The sequence below is a fragment of the Gorilla gorilla genome, chromosome 9 (genome assembly GCF_029281585.2).
Source record: "Gorilla gorilla gorilla isolate KB3781 chromosome 9, NHGRI_mGorGor1-v2.1_pri, whole genome shotgun sequence".
In the NCBI taxonomy this organism is placed as follows: Eukaryota; Metazoa; Chordata; class Mammalia; order Primates; family Hominidae; genus Gorilla; species Gorilla gorilla.
Genome location: NC_073233.2, coordinates 21158658 through 21176691, shown reverse-complemented (window position 1 = coordinate 21176691; position 18034 = coordinate 21158658). Strand labels below are relative to the sequence as shown.

At 36.6% G+C, this 18034-nt stretch overlaps 1 protein-coding gene across 2 annotated transcripts in view; it reads right to left on the bottom strand.

Moving 5' to 3' along the window:
- PDE3B (phosphodiesterase 3B) overlaps positions 1-18034 on the bottom strand; it is a 220183-nt gene that overhangs the window by 86842 nt on the left and 115307 nt on the right. The window contains exons 2-3 of one of the 2 annotated variants that reach the window (XM_055355866.2): positions 13486-13536; positions 9672-9905 (exon numbers count right to left, since the gene is read on the bottom strand). In XM_055355866.2, coding sequence (XP_055211841.2) covers positions 9672-9905; positions 13486-13536 — 285 coding nt within the window. The remainder of the gene's footprint in view (positions 1-9671; positions 9906-13485; positions 13537-18034) is intronic. The other variant, XM_004050742.5, reaches the window with a different exon arrangement.

The following is an 18034-nucleotide window of genomic DNA, read 5'->3' as shown; positions in this document are numbered from 1 at the left end:
ACATATGATGTTCAACTCGATTACCCATAGAAATAAATGGACTAATAATCAGAACAGTAAATTAAATGTTACTTTTGTTTTTTGTTGTTGTTGTTGTACGTTGAACTTACATTTGGGTATGTTTACAATTAATAATTATTCAAACTAATGAGTTCACAACAAAACTGTTTATTAAAGTATACCCAATACATTTTGGAACTGAGAAATATTATGAACATTACACCAAGCTAGCTAAATAATGTCTGCTCTTTGCGGAATTTTTTTTTCTTATGAAGTGTTAATATGTATTAGTTTTCACTTTAAAACATTTCCTGATACCAGGGCATAGCCCAACTATTTCTAGCCTTTATCCCCTGCAAATACCACTAAAATAAACACCTGTCTATATATGTTACTGTGAACAATTAAGCATATTTCCTATACACAGCTTCCCATAATCTGAATTGCTGAATGCAAATTAACATGTTAAAATAAGGTCATTCCTCTAAAACTGCCTTAGAATATGTTGATCAAATCTACACTTCTAATTGTATATAACAGCACCTATTTTTCCATATCCCATTACAATTAGCAACTATGAATTTAATTAATCCCTACCTGATAGGCAAAAAAACCTCTAATTGCTGTTTTAACCTGAATTCTCTGATTATTGTGATTCTAAATGTTCCTTATAATGTTTACATATTCAAATGGAACACACACAAAAACAATTTTTGTTTGCAAGTAACCTTTCCTCAATACTGTTTAAAAACTGTTGAAATTAGGAAAGAACAAATCACAAATTTACTGAGAGTACAGTGTGACTTTCACTTTAACAATACAAGGTAATTAGAATCTACTCATAAATATCTCCAATGACAACAGGAATACCTCATGTAAAAAAAAAATCATTTTCATAGACAAATCTTTTTTTCATGGTCAATTTTTCCTTTTCTTCATATTGTATCCTTTTAAGGTAAATACTTACGTCAGGCCATACGTTTGCTGTTTTATTATTTGTTTTGTGTTTGTTTCTTCTGTTCCTTGTTCCTCTGTTTTTTCTTGCTTTTCTGGGGTTATTAGAATATTTTTATGATTCCATCTTGATTAATTTATAGAGTTTCTGAGTGTGTTACTATATAAAGTTTTCTCAGCGGTTGCCCTTGGCAATACAATGTACATATGTGACTTATCACAGTCTACTGGTATCAACATTTTACCACTTTGAGTGAAGTGTGAAAACCTTACTACTAGTTAGGTCTCTACCTTGCTTACTTTTAAGTATAATTGTCTTGAGTATCAGATGATGTTATAATTTTTGTTGCAATCATCAAATATGATTCATGAAACTCACAAGGACAGTCTATTGCATTCTCCCACTATTTCTTCTTGTTTCATTGTTCTTTCTTCCTTCCTGTTACTTCAAGAGTCCTTCTTTTATAATTTCCTTTCTGTTTAAAGCAGGGGTTCCCTAACCTTTTTGGCATCAGGGACAGGTTTCGTGGAAGACAATTTTTCCACAGGCTGGGTAGGGGTGCGAGGAGATGGTTTCAGAATGAAACTGTTCACCACAGATCATCAGGTCTTTGATTCTCATAAGGAGCGTACAACCCCAAATCCCTTGCATGTGCAGTTCACCATAGGATTTGTGTTCCTATGAGAATCTAATGTGGTGGCTGATCTGACAAGAGGCAGAGCTCAGGTGGTAATGCTCATCTGCCCACTGCTCATCTCTGGCTATGTGGCCCAGTTCCTAACAGGCCACAGACCGGTACTGGTTGGTGACGCCTGGTTTAAAGAACTTCCTTTTGTCTTTCTTGCAAGGTAAGTCTCTCACTGACAGATTCTTTTGTTTTCCTTCATTTCACAATGTTTTCCCCTTCATTCTTTTTTTTTATTATTATATTTTGTGTTCTAGCGTACATGTGCACAATGTGCAGGTTTGTTACATATGTATACATGTGCCATGCTGGTGTGCTGCACCCATCAACTCCTCATTTACATCAGGTATATCTCCCAATGCTAGCTATCCCTCCCCACTCCCCCACCCCACTACAAGCCCCGGTGTGTGATGTTCCCCTTCCTGTGTCCGAGTGTTCTCACTATCCAATTCCCACATATGAATGAGAACATGCGGTGTTTGGTTTTCTGTCCTTGCGACAGCTTGCTCAGAATGATGGTTTCCAGCTTCATCCATGTCCCTACAAAGGACATGAACTCATCCTTTTTTATGGCTGCATAGTATTCCATGGTGTATATGTACCACTTTTTCTTAATCCAGTCTATCACTGATGGACATCTGGGCTGGTTCCAAGTCTTTGCTATTGTGAATAGTGCCGCAATAAACATACATGTGCATGTGTCTTTATAGCAGCATGATTTATCATCCTTTGGGTATATACCCAGTAATGGGATGGCTGGGTCAAATGGTATTTCTAGTTCCAGATCCTTCAGCAATCGCCATACTGTCTTCCACAATGGTTGAACTAGTTTACAGTCCCACCAACAGTGTAAAAGTGTTCCTATTTCTCTACATCCTCTCCAGCACCTGTTGTTCCCTGACTTTTTAATGATCACCATTCTAACTGGTGTGAGATGGTATCTCGTTGTGGTTTTGATTTGCATTTCTCTCATGGCCAGTGATGATGAGCATTCAAGTGTCTGTTGGCTGCATAAATGTCTTCTTTCGAGAAGTGTCTGTTCATATCCTTTGCTCACTTTTTGATGGGGTTGTTTGATTTTTTTCTTGTAAATTTGTTTAAGTTCTTTGTAGATTCTGGATATTAGCCCTTTGTCAGATGGATAGAGTGCAAAAATTTTCTCCCATTCTGTAGGTTGCCTGTTCATTCTGATGGTAGTTTCTTTTGCTGTGCAGAAGCTCTTTAGTTTAATTAGATCCCATTTGTCAACTTTGGCTTTTGTTGCCATTGCTTTTGGTGTTTTAGCCATGATGTCCTTGCCCATGCCTATGTCTTGAATGGTATTGCCTAGGTTTTCTTCTAGGGTTTTTATGGTTTTAGGTCTAACGTTTAAGTCTTTAATCCATCTTGAATTAATTTTTGTATAAGGTGTAAGGAAGGGATCCAGTTAAAGCTTTCTACATATGGCTAGCCAGTTTTCTCGATACCATTTATTAAATAGGCAATCCTTTCCCCATTTCTTGTTTTTATCAGGTTTGTCAAAGATTGGATGGTTGTGGATGTGTGGTACTATTTCTGAGGACTCTGTTCTGTTCCATTGGTCTATATCTCTGTTTTGGTACCAGTACCATGCTGTTTTGGTTACTGTAGGCTTGCAGTATAGTTTGAAGTCAGATAGCATGATGCCTCCAGCTTTGTTCTTTTGGCTTAGGATTGTCTTGGCAATGTGGGCTCCTTTTTTGGTTCCACATGAACTTTCAAGTAGTTTTTTCCAATTCTGTGAAGAAAGTCAATGCTAGCTTGTTGGGGATGGCATTGAATCTATAAATGACCTTGGGCAGGATTGTCATTTGTTTGTGTCCTCTTTTACTTCGTTGAGCAGTGGTTTGTAGTTCTCCTTGAAGAGGTCCTTCACATCCCTCATAAGTTGGATTCCTAGGTATTTTATTCTCTTTGAAGCAATCGTGAATGGGAGTTCACTCATGATTTGGCTGTTTGTCTGTTAATGGTGTATAAGAATGCTTGCGATTTTTGCACATTGCTTTTGTATCCTGAGACTTTGCTGAAGTTGCTTATCAGCTTAAGGAGATTTGGGGCTGACACTATGGGGTTTTCTAGATATACAATCATGTCATCTGCAAACAGGGACAATTTGACTTCCTCTTTTCCTAACTGAATACCCTTTATTTCTTTCTCCTGCCTGACTGCCCTGACCAGAACTTCCAACACTATGTTTAATAGGAGTGGTGAGAGAGAGGCATCCCTGTCTTGTGCTGTTTTTCAAAGGGAATGCTTCCAGTTTTTGCCCATTCAGTATGATATTGGCTGTGGGTTTGTCATAAATAGCTCTTATTATTTTGAGATACATCCCATCAATACCTAATTTATTGAGAGTTTTTAGCATGAAGGGCTGCTGAATTTTGTCAAAGGCCTTTTGTGCATCTATTGAGATAATCATGTGGTTTTTGTCTTTGGTTCTCTTTATATGATGGATTACATTTATTGATTTGTGTATGTTGAACCAGCCTTGCATCCCAGGGATGAAGCCAACTTGATCATGGTGGATAAGCTTTTTGATGTGCTGCTGGATTCGGTTTTCCAGTATTTTATTCAGGATTTTTGCATCGATGTTCTTCAGGGATACTGGTCTAAAATTATTTTTTGTTGTGTCTCTGGCAGGCTTTGGTATCAGGATGATGCTGGCCTCATAAAATCAGTTAGGGAGGATTCCCTCTTTTTCTAGTGATTGGAAAAGTTTCAGAAGGAATGGTACCAGCTCCTCTTTGTACCTCTGGTAGAATTCACCTGTGACTCCGTCTGGTCCTGGACTTTTTTTGGTTGGTAGGCTCTGAATTATTGCCTCAATTTCACAGCCTGTTATTAGTCTATTCAGAAATTCAACTTCTTCCTGGTTTAGTCTTGGGAGGGTGTATGTGTCGAGGAATTTATCCATTTCTTCTAGATTTTCTAGTTTATTTGCTTAGAGGTGTTTACAGTATTCTCAGATGGTAGTTTGTATCTCTGTAGGATTGGTGGTGATATCCCCTTTATCATTTTTTATTGTGTCTATTTGATTCTTCTCTTTTCTTCTTTATTAGTCTTTCTAGCAGTCTATCAATTTTGTTGATCTTCTCAGAAAACTAGCTCCTGGATTCATTGATTTTTTGAAGGGTTTTTTGTGTCTCTATCTCCTTCAGTTCTGCTCTGATCTTAGTTATTTCTTGCCTTCTGCTAGCTTTTGAATGTGTTTGCTCTTGCTTCTCTTGTTCTTTTAATTGTGATATTAGGGTGTCAATTTTAGATCTTTCCTGCTTTCTCTTGTGGGCATTTAGTGCTATAAATTTCCCTCTACACACTACTTTAAATGTGTCCCAGAGATTCTGGTATGTTGTGTCTTTGTTCTCGTTGGTTTCACAGAACATCTTTATTTCTGACTTCATTTTGTTATTTACCCATTAGTCACTCAGGAGCAGGTTGTTCAGTTTCCATGTACTTGAGTGGTTTTTAGTGAGTTTCTTAATCCTGAGTTCCAGTTTGACTGCACTGTGGTCTGAGAGACAGTTTGTTATAATTTCTGTTCTTTTACATTTGCTGAGGAGTGCTTTACTTCCAACTATGTGGTCAATTTTGGAATAAGTGCAATGTGGTGCTGAGAAGAATGTATATTCTGTTGATTTGGGGTGGAGAGTTCTTTAGATGTCTATTAGGTTCGCTTGGTGCAGAGCTGAGTTAAATTCCTGGATATCCTTGTGAACTTTCTGTCTCATTGATCTGTCTAATGTTGACAGTGGGGTGTTAAAGTCTCCCATTATTATTGTGTGGGAGTCTAAGTCTCTTTGTGGGTCATTCAGGACTTGCTTTATGAATCTGCGTGCTCCTGTATTGGGTGCATATATATTTAGGATAGTTAGCTCTTCTTGTTGAATTGATCCCTTTACCATTATGTAATGGCCTTCTTTGTCTCTTTTGATCTTTGTTGGTTTAAAGTCTGTTTTATCAGAGACTAGGATTGCAACCCCTGCTTTTTTTTTGTTTTCCATTTGCTTGGTAGATCTTCCTCCATCCTTTTATTTTGAGCCTATGTGTGTCTCTGCATGTGAGATGGGTCTCCTGAATACAGCACACTGATGGGTCTTTACTCTTTATCCAATTTGCCAGTCTGTGTCTTTTAGTTGGAGCATTTAACACATTTACATTTAAGGTTAATATTGTTATGTGTGAATTTGATCCTGTCATTATGATGTTAGCTGGTTATTTTGCTTGTTACTTGATGCAGTTTCTTCCTAGCATCAATGGTCTTTACAATTTGGCATGTTTTTGCAGTGGCTGGTAGCAGTTGTTCCTTTCCATGTTTAGTGCTTCCTTCAGGAGCTCTTGTAAGGCAGGCCTGGTGGTGACAAAATCTCTCAGCATTTGCTTGTCTGTAAAGGATTTTATTTCTCCTTCACTTATGAAGCTTAGTTGGGATGGATATGAAATTGTGGGTTGAAAATTCTTTTGTTGAAGAGTATTGAATATTGGACCCCACTCCCTCCTGGCTTGTAGAGTTTCTGCCGAGAGATCCGCTGTTAGTCTGATGGGCTTCCCTTTGTGGGTAACCCGACCTTTCTCTCTGGCTGCCCTTAACATTTTTTCCTTTATTTCAACTTTGGTGAATCTGACAATTATGTGTTTTGGAGTTGCTCTTCTCGAGGAGTATCTTTGTGGTGTTCTCTGTATTTCCTGAATTTGAATGTTGGCCTTCCTTGCTAGGTTGGGGAAGTTCTCCTGGATAATACCCTGCAGAGTGTTTTCCAACTTGGTTCCATTCTCCCCGTCACTTTCAGGTACACCCATCAGACGTAGATTTGGTCTTTTCACATAGTCCCATATTTCTTGGAGGCTTTGCTCATTTCTTTCTTTTTTCTCTAAACTTCTCTTCTCGCTTCATTTCATTCATCTGATCTTCAATCACTGACACCCTTTCTTCTACTTGATCGAATCGGCTACTGAAGCTTGTGCATGTGTCACGCAGTTCTCATGCCATGGTGTTCAGCTCCAACAGGTCATTTAAAGTCTTCTCTACGCTGTTTATTTTAGTTAGCCATTCATCTAATCTTTTTTCAAGGTTTTTGGCTTCTTTGCGATGGGTTCGAACATTCTCCTTCAGCTCACAGAAGTTTGTTATTACCAATCATCTGAAGCCTTCTTCTCTCAACTCGTCAAAGTCATTCTCCGTCCAGCTTTGTTCCATTGCTGGCGAGGAGCTGTGTTCCTTTGGATGAGAAGAGGCACTCTGATTTTTAGAATTTTCAGCTTTTCTGCGCTGGTTTCTCCCCATCTTTGTGGTTTTATCTACCTTTGGTCTTTGATGATGGTGACGTACAGATGGGGTTCTGGTATGAATGTCCTTTCTGTTTTTAGTTTTCCTTCTAACAGTCAGGAACCTCAGGTGCAGGTCTGTTGGAGTTTGCTGGAGGTCCACTCCAGACACTCTTTGCCTGGATATCACTAGTGCAGACTGCAGAACTGCAAATATTGCAGAAGGGCAAATGTTGCTTCCTGATTGTTCCTCTGGAAGCTTCGTCTCAGAGGGGCACCCGGCCGTATGAGGCGTCAGTCAGCCCCTACTGGGAGGTGCCTCCCAGTTAGGCTACTCGGGGGTCAGGGACCCACTTGAGGAGGCAGTCTGTCCATTCTTAGATCTCAAACTCCGTGCTGGGAGAACCACTCCTCTTTTCAAAGCTGTCAGACAGGGACATTTAAGTCTGCAGAAGTTTTTACTGCCTTTCGTTCAGCTATGCCCTGCCCCCAGAGGTGGAGTCTACAGAGGCCGGCAGGACTCCTTGAGCTGTGGTGGGCTCCACCCAGTTTGAGCTTCAGGGCTGCTTTGTTTACCTACTCAAGCCTCAGCAATGGTGGGCACCCCTCCCCCAGCCTCGCTGCTGCCTTGCAGTTCCATCTTAGACTGCTGTGCTAGCAATGAGCGAGGTTCCGTGGGCGTGGAACCCTCCGAGCCAGGCACAGGACATAATCTCCTGGTGTGCCGTTTGCTAAGACCACTGGAAAAGCGCAGTATTAGGGTGGGAGTGGCCCGATTTTCCAGGTGCCGTCTGTCATGGCTTCCCTTGGCTAGGAAAAAGAATTCCCCGACCCCTTGCGCTTCCCAGGTGAGGTGATGCCTCACCCTGTTTTGGCTCACAGTCCATGGGTTGCACCTACTGTCCTGCATCCATGTCTGACAAGCCCCAGAGAGATGAACCCAGTACCTCATTTGGAAATGCAGAAATCACCCATGTTCTGCATCGCTCATGCTGGGAGCTGTAGACTGGAGCTGTTCCTATTCGGCCATCTTGGAACCTCCTCCCCTTCATTCTTAAAGAATACTTTTGCTGGATATAGACTTTACAGCCATTTTCTTCCACCTCTTCAAAAGTGTTCTGCCACTTCCTTCTGGCCTTCATGGTTTTAAATGAGAAATCTGCTATTACTTGAATTGGTGTTCCCCTATAGGTTATGTGTTGTTTCTCTCTGGATGCTTTTTAAGATATTTTCTTTGTCTTTAGCTTTCACAAGTTTAATTATGACATGTCTTAGAGTAGATTTTGAGGGGGTTGATACTATTTGGGGTTCAGAAACCTTCTTGAATCTGTAGGATTAAGTTTTTGGCTAAATCTGGGAAGTTTTCAGCCATTACTTCTTCAGATACTCTTTCGATGCCACCCTCTTTCTCCTTCTCAAACACGAGCAATACAAATGTTGGTTCTTTGTTACTGCCCAATAGGTCCCTAAGGCTTGCTGATTTTGTTTCTGTTTCCTCTATGTTGTAAAATTGGCTAAATTCTATTGATCTATGCTTAAGCTCACAGATTCTATCCTACTGTCATCTCCACTGTTATTCATCCCATCCAGTAATTTTAAATTTCGATTATTGTATTTTTCAGCTCTATACTTTCCATTTGTTTCTTCTTTATAATCTATATTTCTTTTGCTAATATTTTCTTTCTTTTTACATTTGTTTCAAGATACTTTGTAATTATTTGTTAGAGCATTTTTATGATGTTTGCTTTAAAAATCCTTGCCAGATAATTCCAAATCTGATTCATCTTAGTGTTGTCATTCCTTTTTCTTATTCAAGTTGTGATTTTCTTGGTTTTGGTATGATGGGTGATTTTTTATTTTATCCCCAATATTTTCACTATAACTTACAAGACTCTGGGTCCTACAGAAATCTTTGCCATTAGAAGGCATATCCCCATTTAGGTTTATCACACAGGTCCTGGCCTACTTTTGTGGGCTGTGGTTTGGATGACAATTTTCAAAGCATTCACAATCATTTAGGGGTGTCTGATTTTTTTTTTTTTTTTGGTGCCCGTTGGGTTCCCACTAGTCCACACTGGTGCCTTAGAGTAGGGGGAAAGAGAGCTTCCTCAGGTTGGGTCATCTGGTACCTTTAGGGGAGAGAAAGGAGTCTCCAGGCGACAGGAACAAAGATCACTTTCTGGGTTAGGCATTTGTGAGGATATCCCCCTTGCCAGGCACACTGGCCACCCAGTGTCTGTCAGTGGGGAAGGGGAGTCTCATGCCCAGGAGGGAAGGAGAATGCTTCTCCCTGGTCACTGATTGCCAGTGGTTCCAAATCAATTCCCCCTTGCTAGAGCCACCAGACTTGCCTAGTGTTGTTGGCAGGGCTCTTGTTTAATCTGGGGAAAGAATAAGCCTACCTGTGTCACCTTATGTTGCTAGGTTGAGAGTGGGGGCCTAGACCAGGTTTGCTGTTGGGTGTGGGTCATAAGAGACTCTGTCACTGTGTTGTTTTTCCTGTACTAGGGTCCCTAGCCAGTCTGCCTTCCTCTTTCTATTTTTTGTAGTTCTCATTTGATTGCCTCTTACATTATTTCCAGAGTTAATAACTGTACTTAGCAAGGAGGAAAAGAGAGAGTTACATATGGTAACACATGCAGAGCATACAAAGTATAGTATATATAACTAAAGGCAAAGATAGTACTGCTATTATTAACAAAAAGTGAAGAGATAAAAATACAGACAAAATGGCCAGGCGTGGTCTCTCACCCCTGTAATCCCAGCACTTTGGGAGGCCGAGGTGGGCAGATCACCTGAGGTCGGGAGTTCAAGACCAGCCTGACCAACATGGAGAAATCCCATCTCTACTAAAAATACAAAATTAGCCGGGTGTGGTGGCACATGCCTGTAATCCCAGCCACTCGGGAGGCTGAGGCAGGAGAATCGCTTGAACCAGGGAGCTGGAGGTTGCGGTGAGCCGAGATCATGCCACTGCACTCCAGCCTGGGCAACAAGAGAGAAACTTCGTCTCAAAAAAAGAAAAAATATATATATACAGACAAAATGGCATTAGAGTTCAAAAGAGATATAGAAACCTTCCATTTGGATGGTAACAGAAATTTTATGGAAGGGGTAGCATTTGAGCTGGGCCCTAAAAATTTGGTAGGATTATATTTATATTTGTTTACAATAAAACAAAACAAAAATGTATTGGGGAAGTGTACTGCACAAAATGGACACAGCATAAATAAAAGTATAAAAGTGGTAAAATGATGATATACAGAGAATATGAAATTGTTGAAGTACAGATTATATAAGAAAGCAATGAAAAACAGGTTGGAAAGACATGTTGGGACTAAATTTTTGAGAACACTGGATTCCAAGCTAAGTAATATGAGTAATAAAGGGTCGTATATAATAGATTTTGAACAAGCTGCTAAAAAGAGAAAATAAAGTAAGTTAAGGGAAAAAGATGTGATAGAATGCAATGCAATTTTAGAGAGGATAGTTGGGGTATGCCTCACTAAGAAGGAAATGCTTATGTAAAGACATGACAAAGTGTGGGAAATAAGCATCCCAGGCAGAGAGACTAGCAAGTGCAAAGACCTGAGTCAGAAGCCTGTCTGACTTGTCTGGGGAATAACAAGGAGGCCAGTGCAGCTGGAACAGAGTAAATGAAGGAGAAAGTAGTAGAAGACAAAGACAGAGAAGTACAAGAGAGTAAGGGAGGGAACCATGTTGTGTAAGTTCTTTTATGTACATGACAAAGACTTTTACTCTGGGTGAAACGAGAGAAATGAGCAAGAGAGTGACATGATAACTTATGGCAGATCAAATTGAATATTCAAATTATTTGCCACAATTTTAAAAGCTGAACTTAAATTCCTATTTTCCATTCACTTATATTTGGCAAAATCTTGATTGTTGAACAGAAAGTTAAGAATAGTTTTTATGTTTTAAATGGTTATTGAAAAAGAAGAGGAGTGGGAGGGAGAAGAGGAAAAAGGAGAGAATGAGGAGAAGCATTGGGGACGGCAAAAGGTAGCAATGGTCATATGTTTCCAGCAAATGCTAAAATACTTACTCTCTGGCCTTTTAAAGAAAAAAATGCTCATTCCTGTCTTATACTTCAAGATCAGATTAGTATTTATTATTATTGAAATTTATATAATATTGGCTCACATTTGTATTAAGTACCAGGCACATATTAATTAGCCCTTTGAGGGAACTGGTATTATTCTCAATTTGTAGGTGAGGGAATAGGTTCAGAGTGTCTTAAGAGGCTTGCCTAATTTTCCAGCTAAGAGGGACTGGTTTGTATCAGACCAACTCTTCTGTCTAGAACAACTAGAAAAGCTGAAATAAAATATAAATAGCATACATTTCAAGGCATCAAAACACAACCAAACAGCCAGGGCATAAAAGGCCAAGAACCCAGAATTAAGAGAAAAGATTAAAAGAAATCCAACATTCTGTGCTACTCTTTTCCCTCTAGGAATTTTCTGCTGATTCATAACTGGCACAGAGCAGAGAGGATGAGAAGCACAAAAGAGGCCAGAAAACAGAGTAGAGATCTATAGTCCCAAGGGGCTGGGAGACCGAAATTGGAGTTCAGAGCTATGAAGACAGGGGGTGCCAAACAAGATCCCAAAGTGATGAGAAAAACAAAGTAGTGAGCTTAAATTCAGACCTGCTTTTCTCTAAAGGCATTTGCCAATTTATAAACAGTGGCTAAGAGAGAGATAAACCAAGTAGAAATCCTCAAAAATATTTCTATTTTGAAATTAAAATAGGGCTTTCAGCAGTCTCACAAATGCCAGAAGGAACAACAACAAAAAAAGGAATTCCTAGAAAAACACAAGTAACTCAATTGTTAGAAGAAAAGATGGAAAATCTAAATGATACTAAAACTATTAAAGAAATTGAATCCATAACTTAAAATTTGACCACAAAATAATTCTTCAAGGTGAGATAGCTTCACCAGAGCATTCTTCCAAACATTAAAGGAGGAAATCATACCAATTTTTAATCTTACCCAAACTTTTCAAGATAATAGAAAGGGTAAATATCTCACCTTATTTTATCTTGATATCAAGGTTCTTGGTAACCGTGATACCAATATAATGCCAAGAACATTATGAAAAGTAAGAATTTATAGGCCAACACTCTCTCATAAACACAAATTCAAAATTTCTAAACAAAACATTAACAAATAGAATCTAGTGATAAAGATTTAAACAAAATACATCTTGATCAAATTTACTTTATTCTGGGAATACAGGGATGGTTTAACAAACATAATTAAACAATGTAATTCACCACATTAGTAGAATAATTAGAAAAAAAATCTCGAATCATTTGAATAGATGCAGAAAAAGCATCTGATAAAATTATATACCCACTCATCACTTAAGAGAAAAAAAGTCCTTAGTAAACTAGAATTAGAATAAAACTTCCTTAATCTGCTAAAGGGTATCCACAAAAAACATTAGTGGTGATATGTTGAACATTTTTTCCCTGAGTTCATGAAGAAAAACAAGGCTGCCTACTCATACCACTTCCATTCAACACTGCGTTGAAGGTCCTAGAAAGTACAATAACATGAGAAAAAGAAATAAAAGGCATAGGTTTGGAAATAAATAAATAAATCTGTCTTTATTCATAGATAACATTATTGTGTACTTCAAGACTCAAAGAATCTTCAAATAAGCTATTAGAATTATTAAGTAAATTTAGCATAATGGGAAAGATCAATAAAGATAGACATCAAAAGTTAACACAGTTATTGCTTGATGTTTTATGAGTGATTTTCCTTTTTTCTCCTTATATTAAATACTTCTATTTTCATTTTATCTGATATAAACATATATTACTTAGGTGTTCAAAAAATTAATCCTAAAAAAGTACACATATTATTCCATTTGTGTATATATAAAGTTCAAAAATTAGCAAAACTAGTTATTAGAAGTCGGATAGGATTTATCTTTGGGGATATAGGTAATAACTGGAATTGGGCATAAGTGAGGCTTCTGAGATACTGGAAACATTCTATTTCTTCATATCAGTACCAGTTACACGGGATGTTTAACTTCTGAAAATTGAGCTGTACACTTTTCTGCATCTATGTTATAATTTGATAAAAAGTTTACCAAGAAATGAAAGTTGGATATCTTTACTTCCCTAATAAAATATGTTGCCAATAGCTTTGCTTTGTCTCAGATACGGCCTTCGATCTATTTTTTCCCCTTTATAGAACAGTGGTCCACATCAGAAAAGAAAAAAATCTTATCCTTAATATAGAAATATTAGTTGATTCTGAGCCCAGATTATATTAGCAATATTTTTCATAACAATTTATATAAATTTTGTTTTTTATCATTTTCTTTTTCCCTTATAATTAAAATATATTTTAAAAATCTACCTCAATGAAGGTTCTAGTTAACTTATTAGTTTAGTTAAAGAAAATCTTATGGCACAGAAATATTGTGAGTGTAACTTTAAGTGTCAAAAGTTTCATCACAGATATTATTTAGTGATCACAGATATTATTTAGATATTCATCACAGATATTAATTATACTTACTTGATAATGAGGCTTATACCATTGTTTTAAGTCCCAATCCCAAAGAATCATCTAGAAAAAAAAATTCACTTGGTTACAAACCAAAAATAAACAAGTATATGTAAAGACAAAATTCAGCATTTTCAATTATAATTATCTAATATAGCTCAAAATCTGGAAGAGATATTGGAATGGTGAGAATAAAAATTATCTCGACAGAATATTTCATTAATATAGTCTATAATTGAGAAATCAAAAGAATAAAGAATTATCACAATAAAGTAACTAAAACAAGCCATATTAACCTTCAAATATTACCACAAAAAGGAAAATATAAATCCATAATCACATTAAGTCACAAAAAATAAAAGAAAAATTACATATCATCAGATATTCTCTGCCTACCCACCATCTCCAAAGGCTCATCATGGGTGATGGGTGATGCTATTTTCCTACCAATAAGGTACTTCTGTCAAAAACATTTTGAAAAGCTTGTTGTCCTTGGGGTTAGATTAAGTATAAAGGAATAGATTTATCAAAAGCAGCACATACCCCTTTTGATATGCACATAATTAGTGATTGTTTTCCTGTCTGTCTCCTTGATAGCCTAGCTTATCAATGGTAACTTTAGTCCCAGACTAGTTTTTTTCCTGCCCTTCTTCCTAACAAGCTTTTTGGCTGCTTCCCAACCCAATATAGTAGTCACTATGCCCAAGGAGACAAAATTAACTTTAATTTAGGAAGCTACAACTGCTACCTATCATCAATCCTAAATTTCTTTGACATTTACTGAGTTAAATAGGTCTTCTTTTGCTTAAATAATTCATTCTAATAGCCATTTTGTACATAGCTTTGAACCTGTATTGAATATGAGCCCAGTTAATCTGTAATATAAACTCATAATTTCTATATATTGAACTATTTGTGTTTTTTTTGTCCTTCAGGCTTAAGTTTTCTGGTTGCAAAAGATCTTATTTGGTGCTTTGCTGGCTACATAAGGTCTCTATGGCATATTCTTTGCTTTTTGTTTTTGTTTTATAACCCTTTAAAATGCAAAAAAAATTATTAGCTCAAAGGTGATACAAAAACAGTCTGCTGGCAGGATTTGGTCAGTGGACTACAGTTTGCTGACTCATATTTTACATAATACACCGATGCTTAATCACTCAAAAAACTGTCAATTATCATTATCACCATCCCCTCATCAATATCCTTGCAGAACGTAATTTCTTTCTTACCACTGAGGAAAAATCTATTTCTTCCCAAAGAAAATTCAGACACAGTACAATCACTCAGAAGACTTGTGAACCAGTGCCCACAAAATGGCTCTGATATAACTACATGCACAGTATACCATATATATAACAGACTAATTAAATTTAAGCAGTATTCTATATGGTCCTAAATGTGGTCCTGATATAATTATTTCAGGTTGTGATTTAATCAGCATATAATCTAGATTCAAGAGACACTAATTATTGCAAATTAAGATGTTAATAGCTTCCTAAAATGCTCAAGATTAACATAACCTAAAATCCCTAAGTTTCTTTTATACATGATATTGTTATGATCCATTTTCCTCCATGCTATTCTTATAAATATGGCTTTTTAGACCCAACTGCAATACTTTACTTCTGCCCTTATTTTAGCCTGTCAGCTTCTTTGGAGATTGAGAATGTCAACTACCCTATTCTCCACTCCTCCTAATATCATAACATCTATAAATCTGATGTTTTCTTAAGTTCACGAATAGATGTCTAGAATAGACAGGAGTGAAAACAGAGCCATACGATACATCACTAAAAATCACCTATGAGATAGGCATCAATGAACTAATTTGCATTCTTGGTCTGCAAACTTGTCTAACTGTACTATCATCTGATCCATATTTCTACACTTCTCCCACAATAATACCATCAAACAGAGACAAATACTTGTATACCTTATTTCCCTGACTCACAACTCTAAGTAGAAGTTGATTTCTGGCTAACTCAAGTATACTTTTCATTAGGATGGTTTCTTAACATTGAGTAGTCTGCCTTCCCCACTTCATTGACCTACATGATTAAATAAACATTACCTTTTTAAATATTTGTACTCTAATGCCAAGAGCCATGTTTGTACTCATGTGATATACTCTCAACAGTGGTGCTATCACTTCCAAGCAAGTGGTAGCTGGTTCTTGGGGCAAAAAAAAAAAAAATCTTGAAAATTAAAATGGTTCGTAGCCCTCCAAAGGCTACAGTATACAAACAGATATACTGTACATCTTTGGTATGAAAATTACATGATGGGGGAGATGATTACGGAAACATATATATATAATATATGTATATATAATATTTTATATATGTACATATATTTTACATATGTATATACAATATAAATATATATACATATATGTATACAATATAAATATATATACATATATATATATATCCCTGGATTCGGAGTTGTAATGAAAATACGGTGGAGAAACACTGATAAAAAGTAGTCCTGCTGCTTGCTTATAAGAGCAATCTCATCTTAGCTTATATTTTGTGAAAGTTCTCTAATGCATTTAGACAATTAAAGGCTGCCTATGCAGAAGGAAGGCTGCTAATATGAGAAGGAATGTATGCCCTATTTTAACTGGACTCTTAAAGGTCTCTAAAAATCTTACTATGTACAATGCTTCTTTTTCCTCTGCTTGCTCTCTTTAGATCTCTCTACTGTAGCATTTTGTATTACAATATTTCAATATTATAGTATTACAATATTGCAGACCATCTCCCTCAATATTGTACATTACAATATTGTAGTATTACAATATTACAGACCATCTCCCTCAATAAATTCACTCTTCCTGGCCCTTTATCCCATTATCATAGTTTTCTCTCACTTGTGCTTGCTAGATTGGCTTTGAATCAATTCTTAAGCAAAGCCCAATCTTATTTGCAGTCACTTTCTCTAGGATGAAAACTATGTTACCCTAAAGCAGCAGGTCTTACTGTGAAATCCCCTTCATACTGGGAATTGAAAGCAGATACACAGAAAGCCACAAAGAGCTAGCAGACTGCCCTCTGCGTAATTTGAGCAAGTAGCACATCAGTGATTTTGAGAAAACAATTTTCTCCATAAGTAATAGAAGATGAATGACCCAGGAATTCCACAGCTAGGTACACATCTTAGAGCAGTATTCAAAGTGTGGTCCATAATAAGATAAATACAGAAATTCAGAGTAAAGGTTTATATATTTTTATAGCAATTTGACAATGGTGAGACATTTTTAGTGTATTTTACAAAAGCATCAATCCACAACAGATCAGGGAAAAACCCAAAAGCTTGGTCCTTTGCTACAGTTTGACAGAAGGAGACAGGAAGAATGCACATAGCTGTGCAGCTTAGGGTAGCAAAAAACTAGATACAACCCAAATGTTCATCAATAATAAAATAGAAAAATTTTGATGTATTCATACAATGGAGTATAGGAGTGAAAATGAATGAAGTACATACAGCTACATAGTATATGGATGGATCTCAGAAACATAATGTTGAACAAGAAAAACAAGTCACAGACAGATACATACAGTATACCTTCACTCATTTAAAATGAAATACACATTGTGATATGCTTATTAGAAATACTTATGGTAAACTGTAAAGAAATTCAGGATGGTGATTATCTCTAAAAGAAAAAGAAGCGAGCCAGATCCACGAGTGACATACAGGGAACTTCAATGTTAACGGTAATGTTCAAAAACACCAGTAATGGTGCGTCGATGGTGTCTGTTTCTTTAGTCTCTGTACTTTACGCATATTTCATAAATATTTGTTCAGCTTTAGTAAAAGTTAAGATGAATTTAGGAAGGTAAGGAAGTAGACAAAGTGACTAGAGAAAACTCTTTTGAAAAACTGTGCTGTAAAGGCAAGAATGAAATGAAGCAATCATTAGAAAAAAATGTGGGAATAATACTTTTTTTTTTAACATGGTAGGTTCTAAAGCATGCTTGTACTTGATAGGAATGATCCTGAACAGTGGGAGAACTAATGACAGAATAAAGTGAGAAATATGCAAAGAACAAATACTTAATGAAAATACTGCTAAGTGTCTCCGTAATATCAGATTACATACATGTATACACGAAAAAAATATATATATATTTTTAAAAACATAAAATTTTAAACTAGGAAATCATAATAGAATATTAGCCATTATTTATCAAATTATGATCTGTCAATCACTAGTTGTTCCTCATTGTCCCAGAATATTTAGAGGGAAAAAGGAAACAACTTAGTTTGCATATATTTCATAATTGTGAACTATAAGGTTAATTTTGATTTCTGCAGAAATCTCATTATCTTAAAAAATTATATTCTTAAAAGCTGAAAAGGTTCTCTAAGACCCGCATTATTCTAAAAGAGAACAAATCATCTTACCTGAAGTATTTTCACATCATTTGAATATTATTTATATCTTTTAAATTTGCATTATTTTCATTGTGTTGCATTATACTCCCCAATCAATAAATAAATGGCTCAAAATTGGTTTTTAAAGCCTAAGGTATTGATAAAAATAAGGTAACATAAA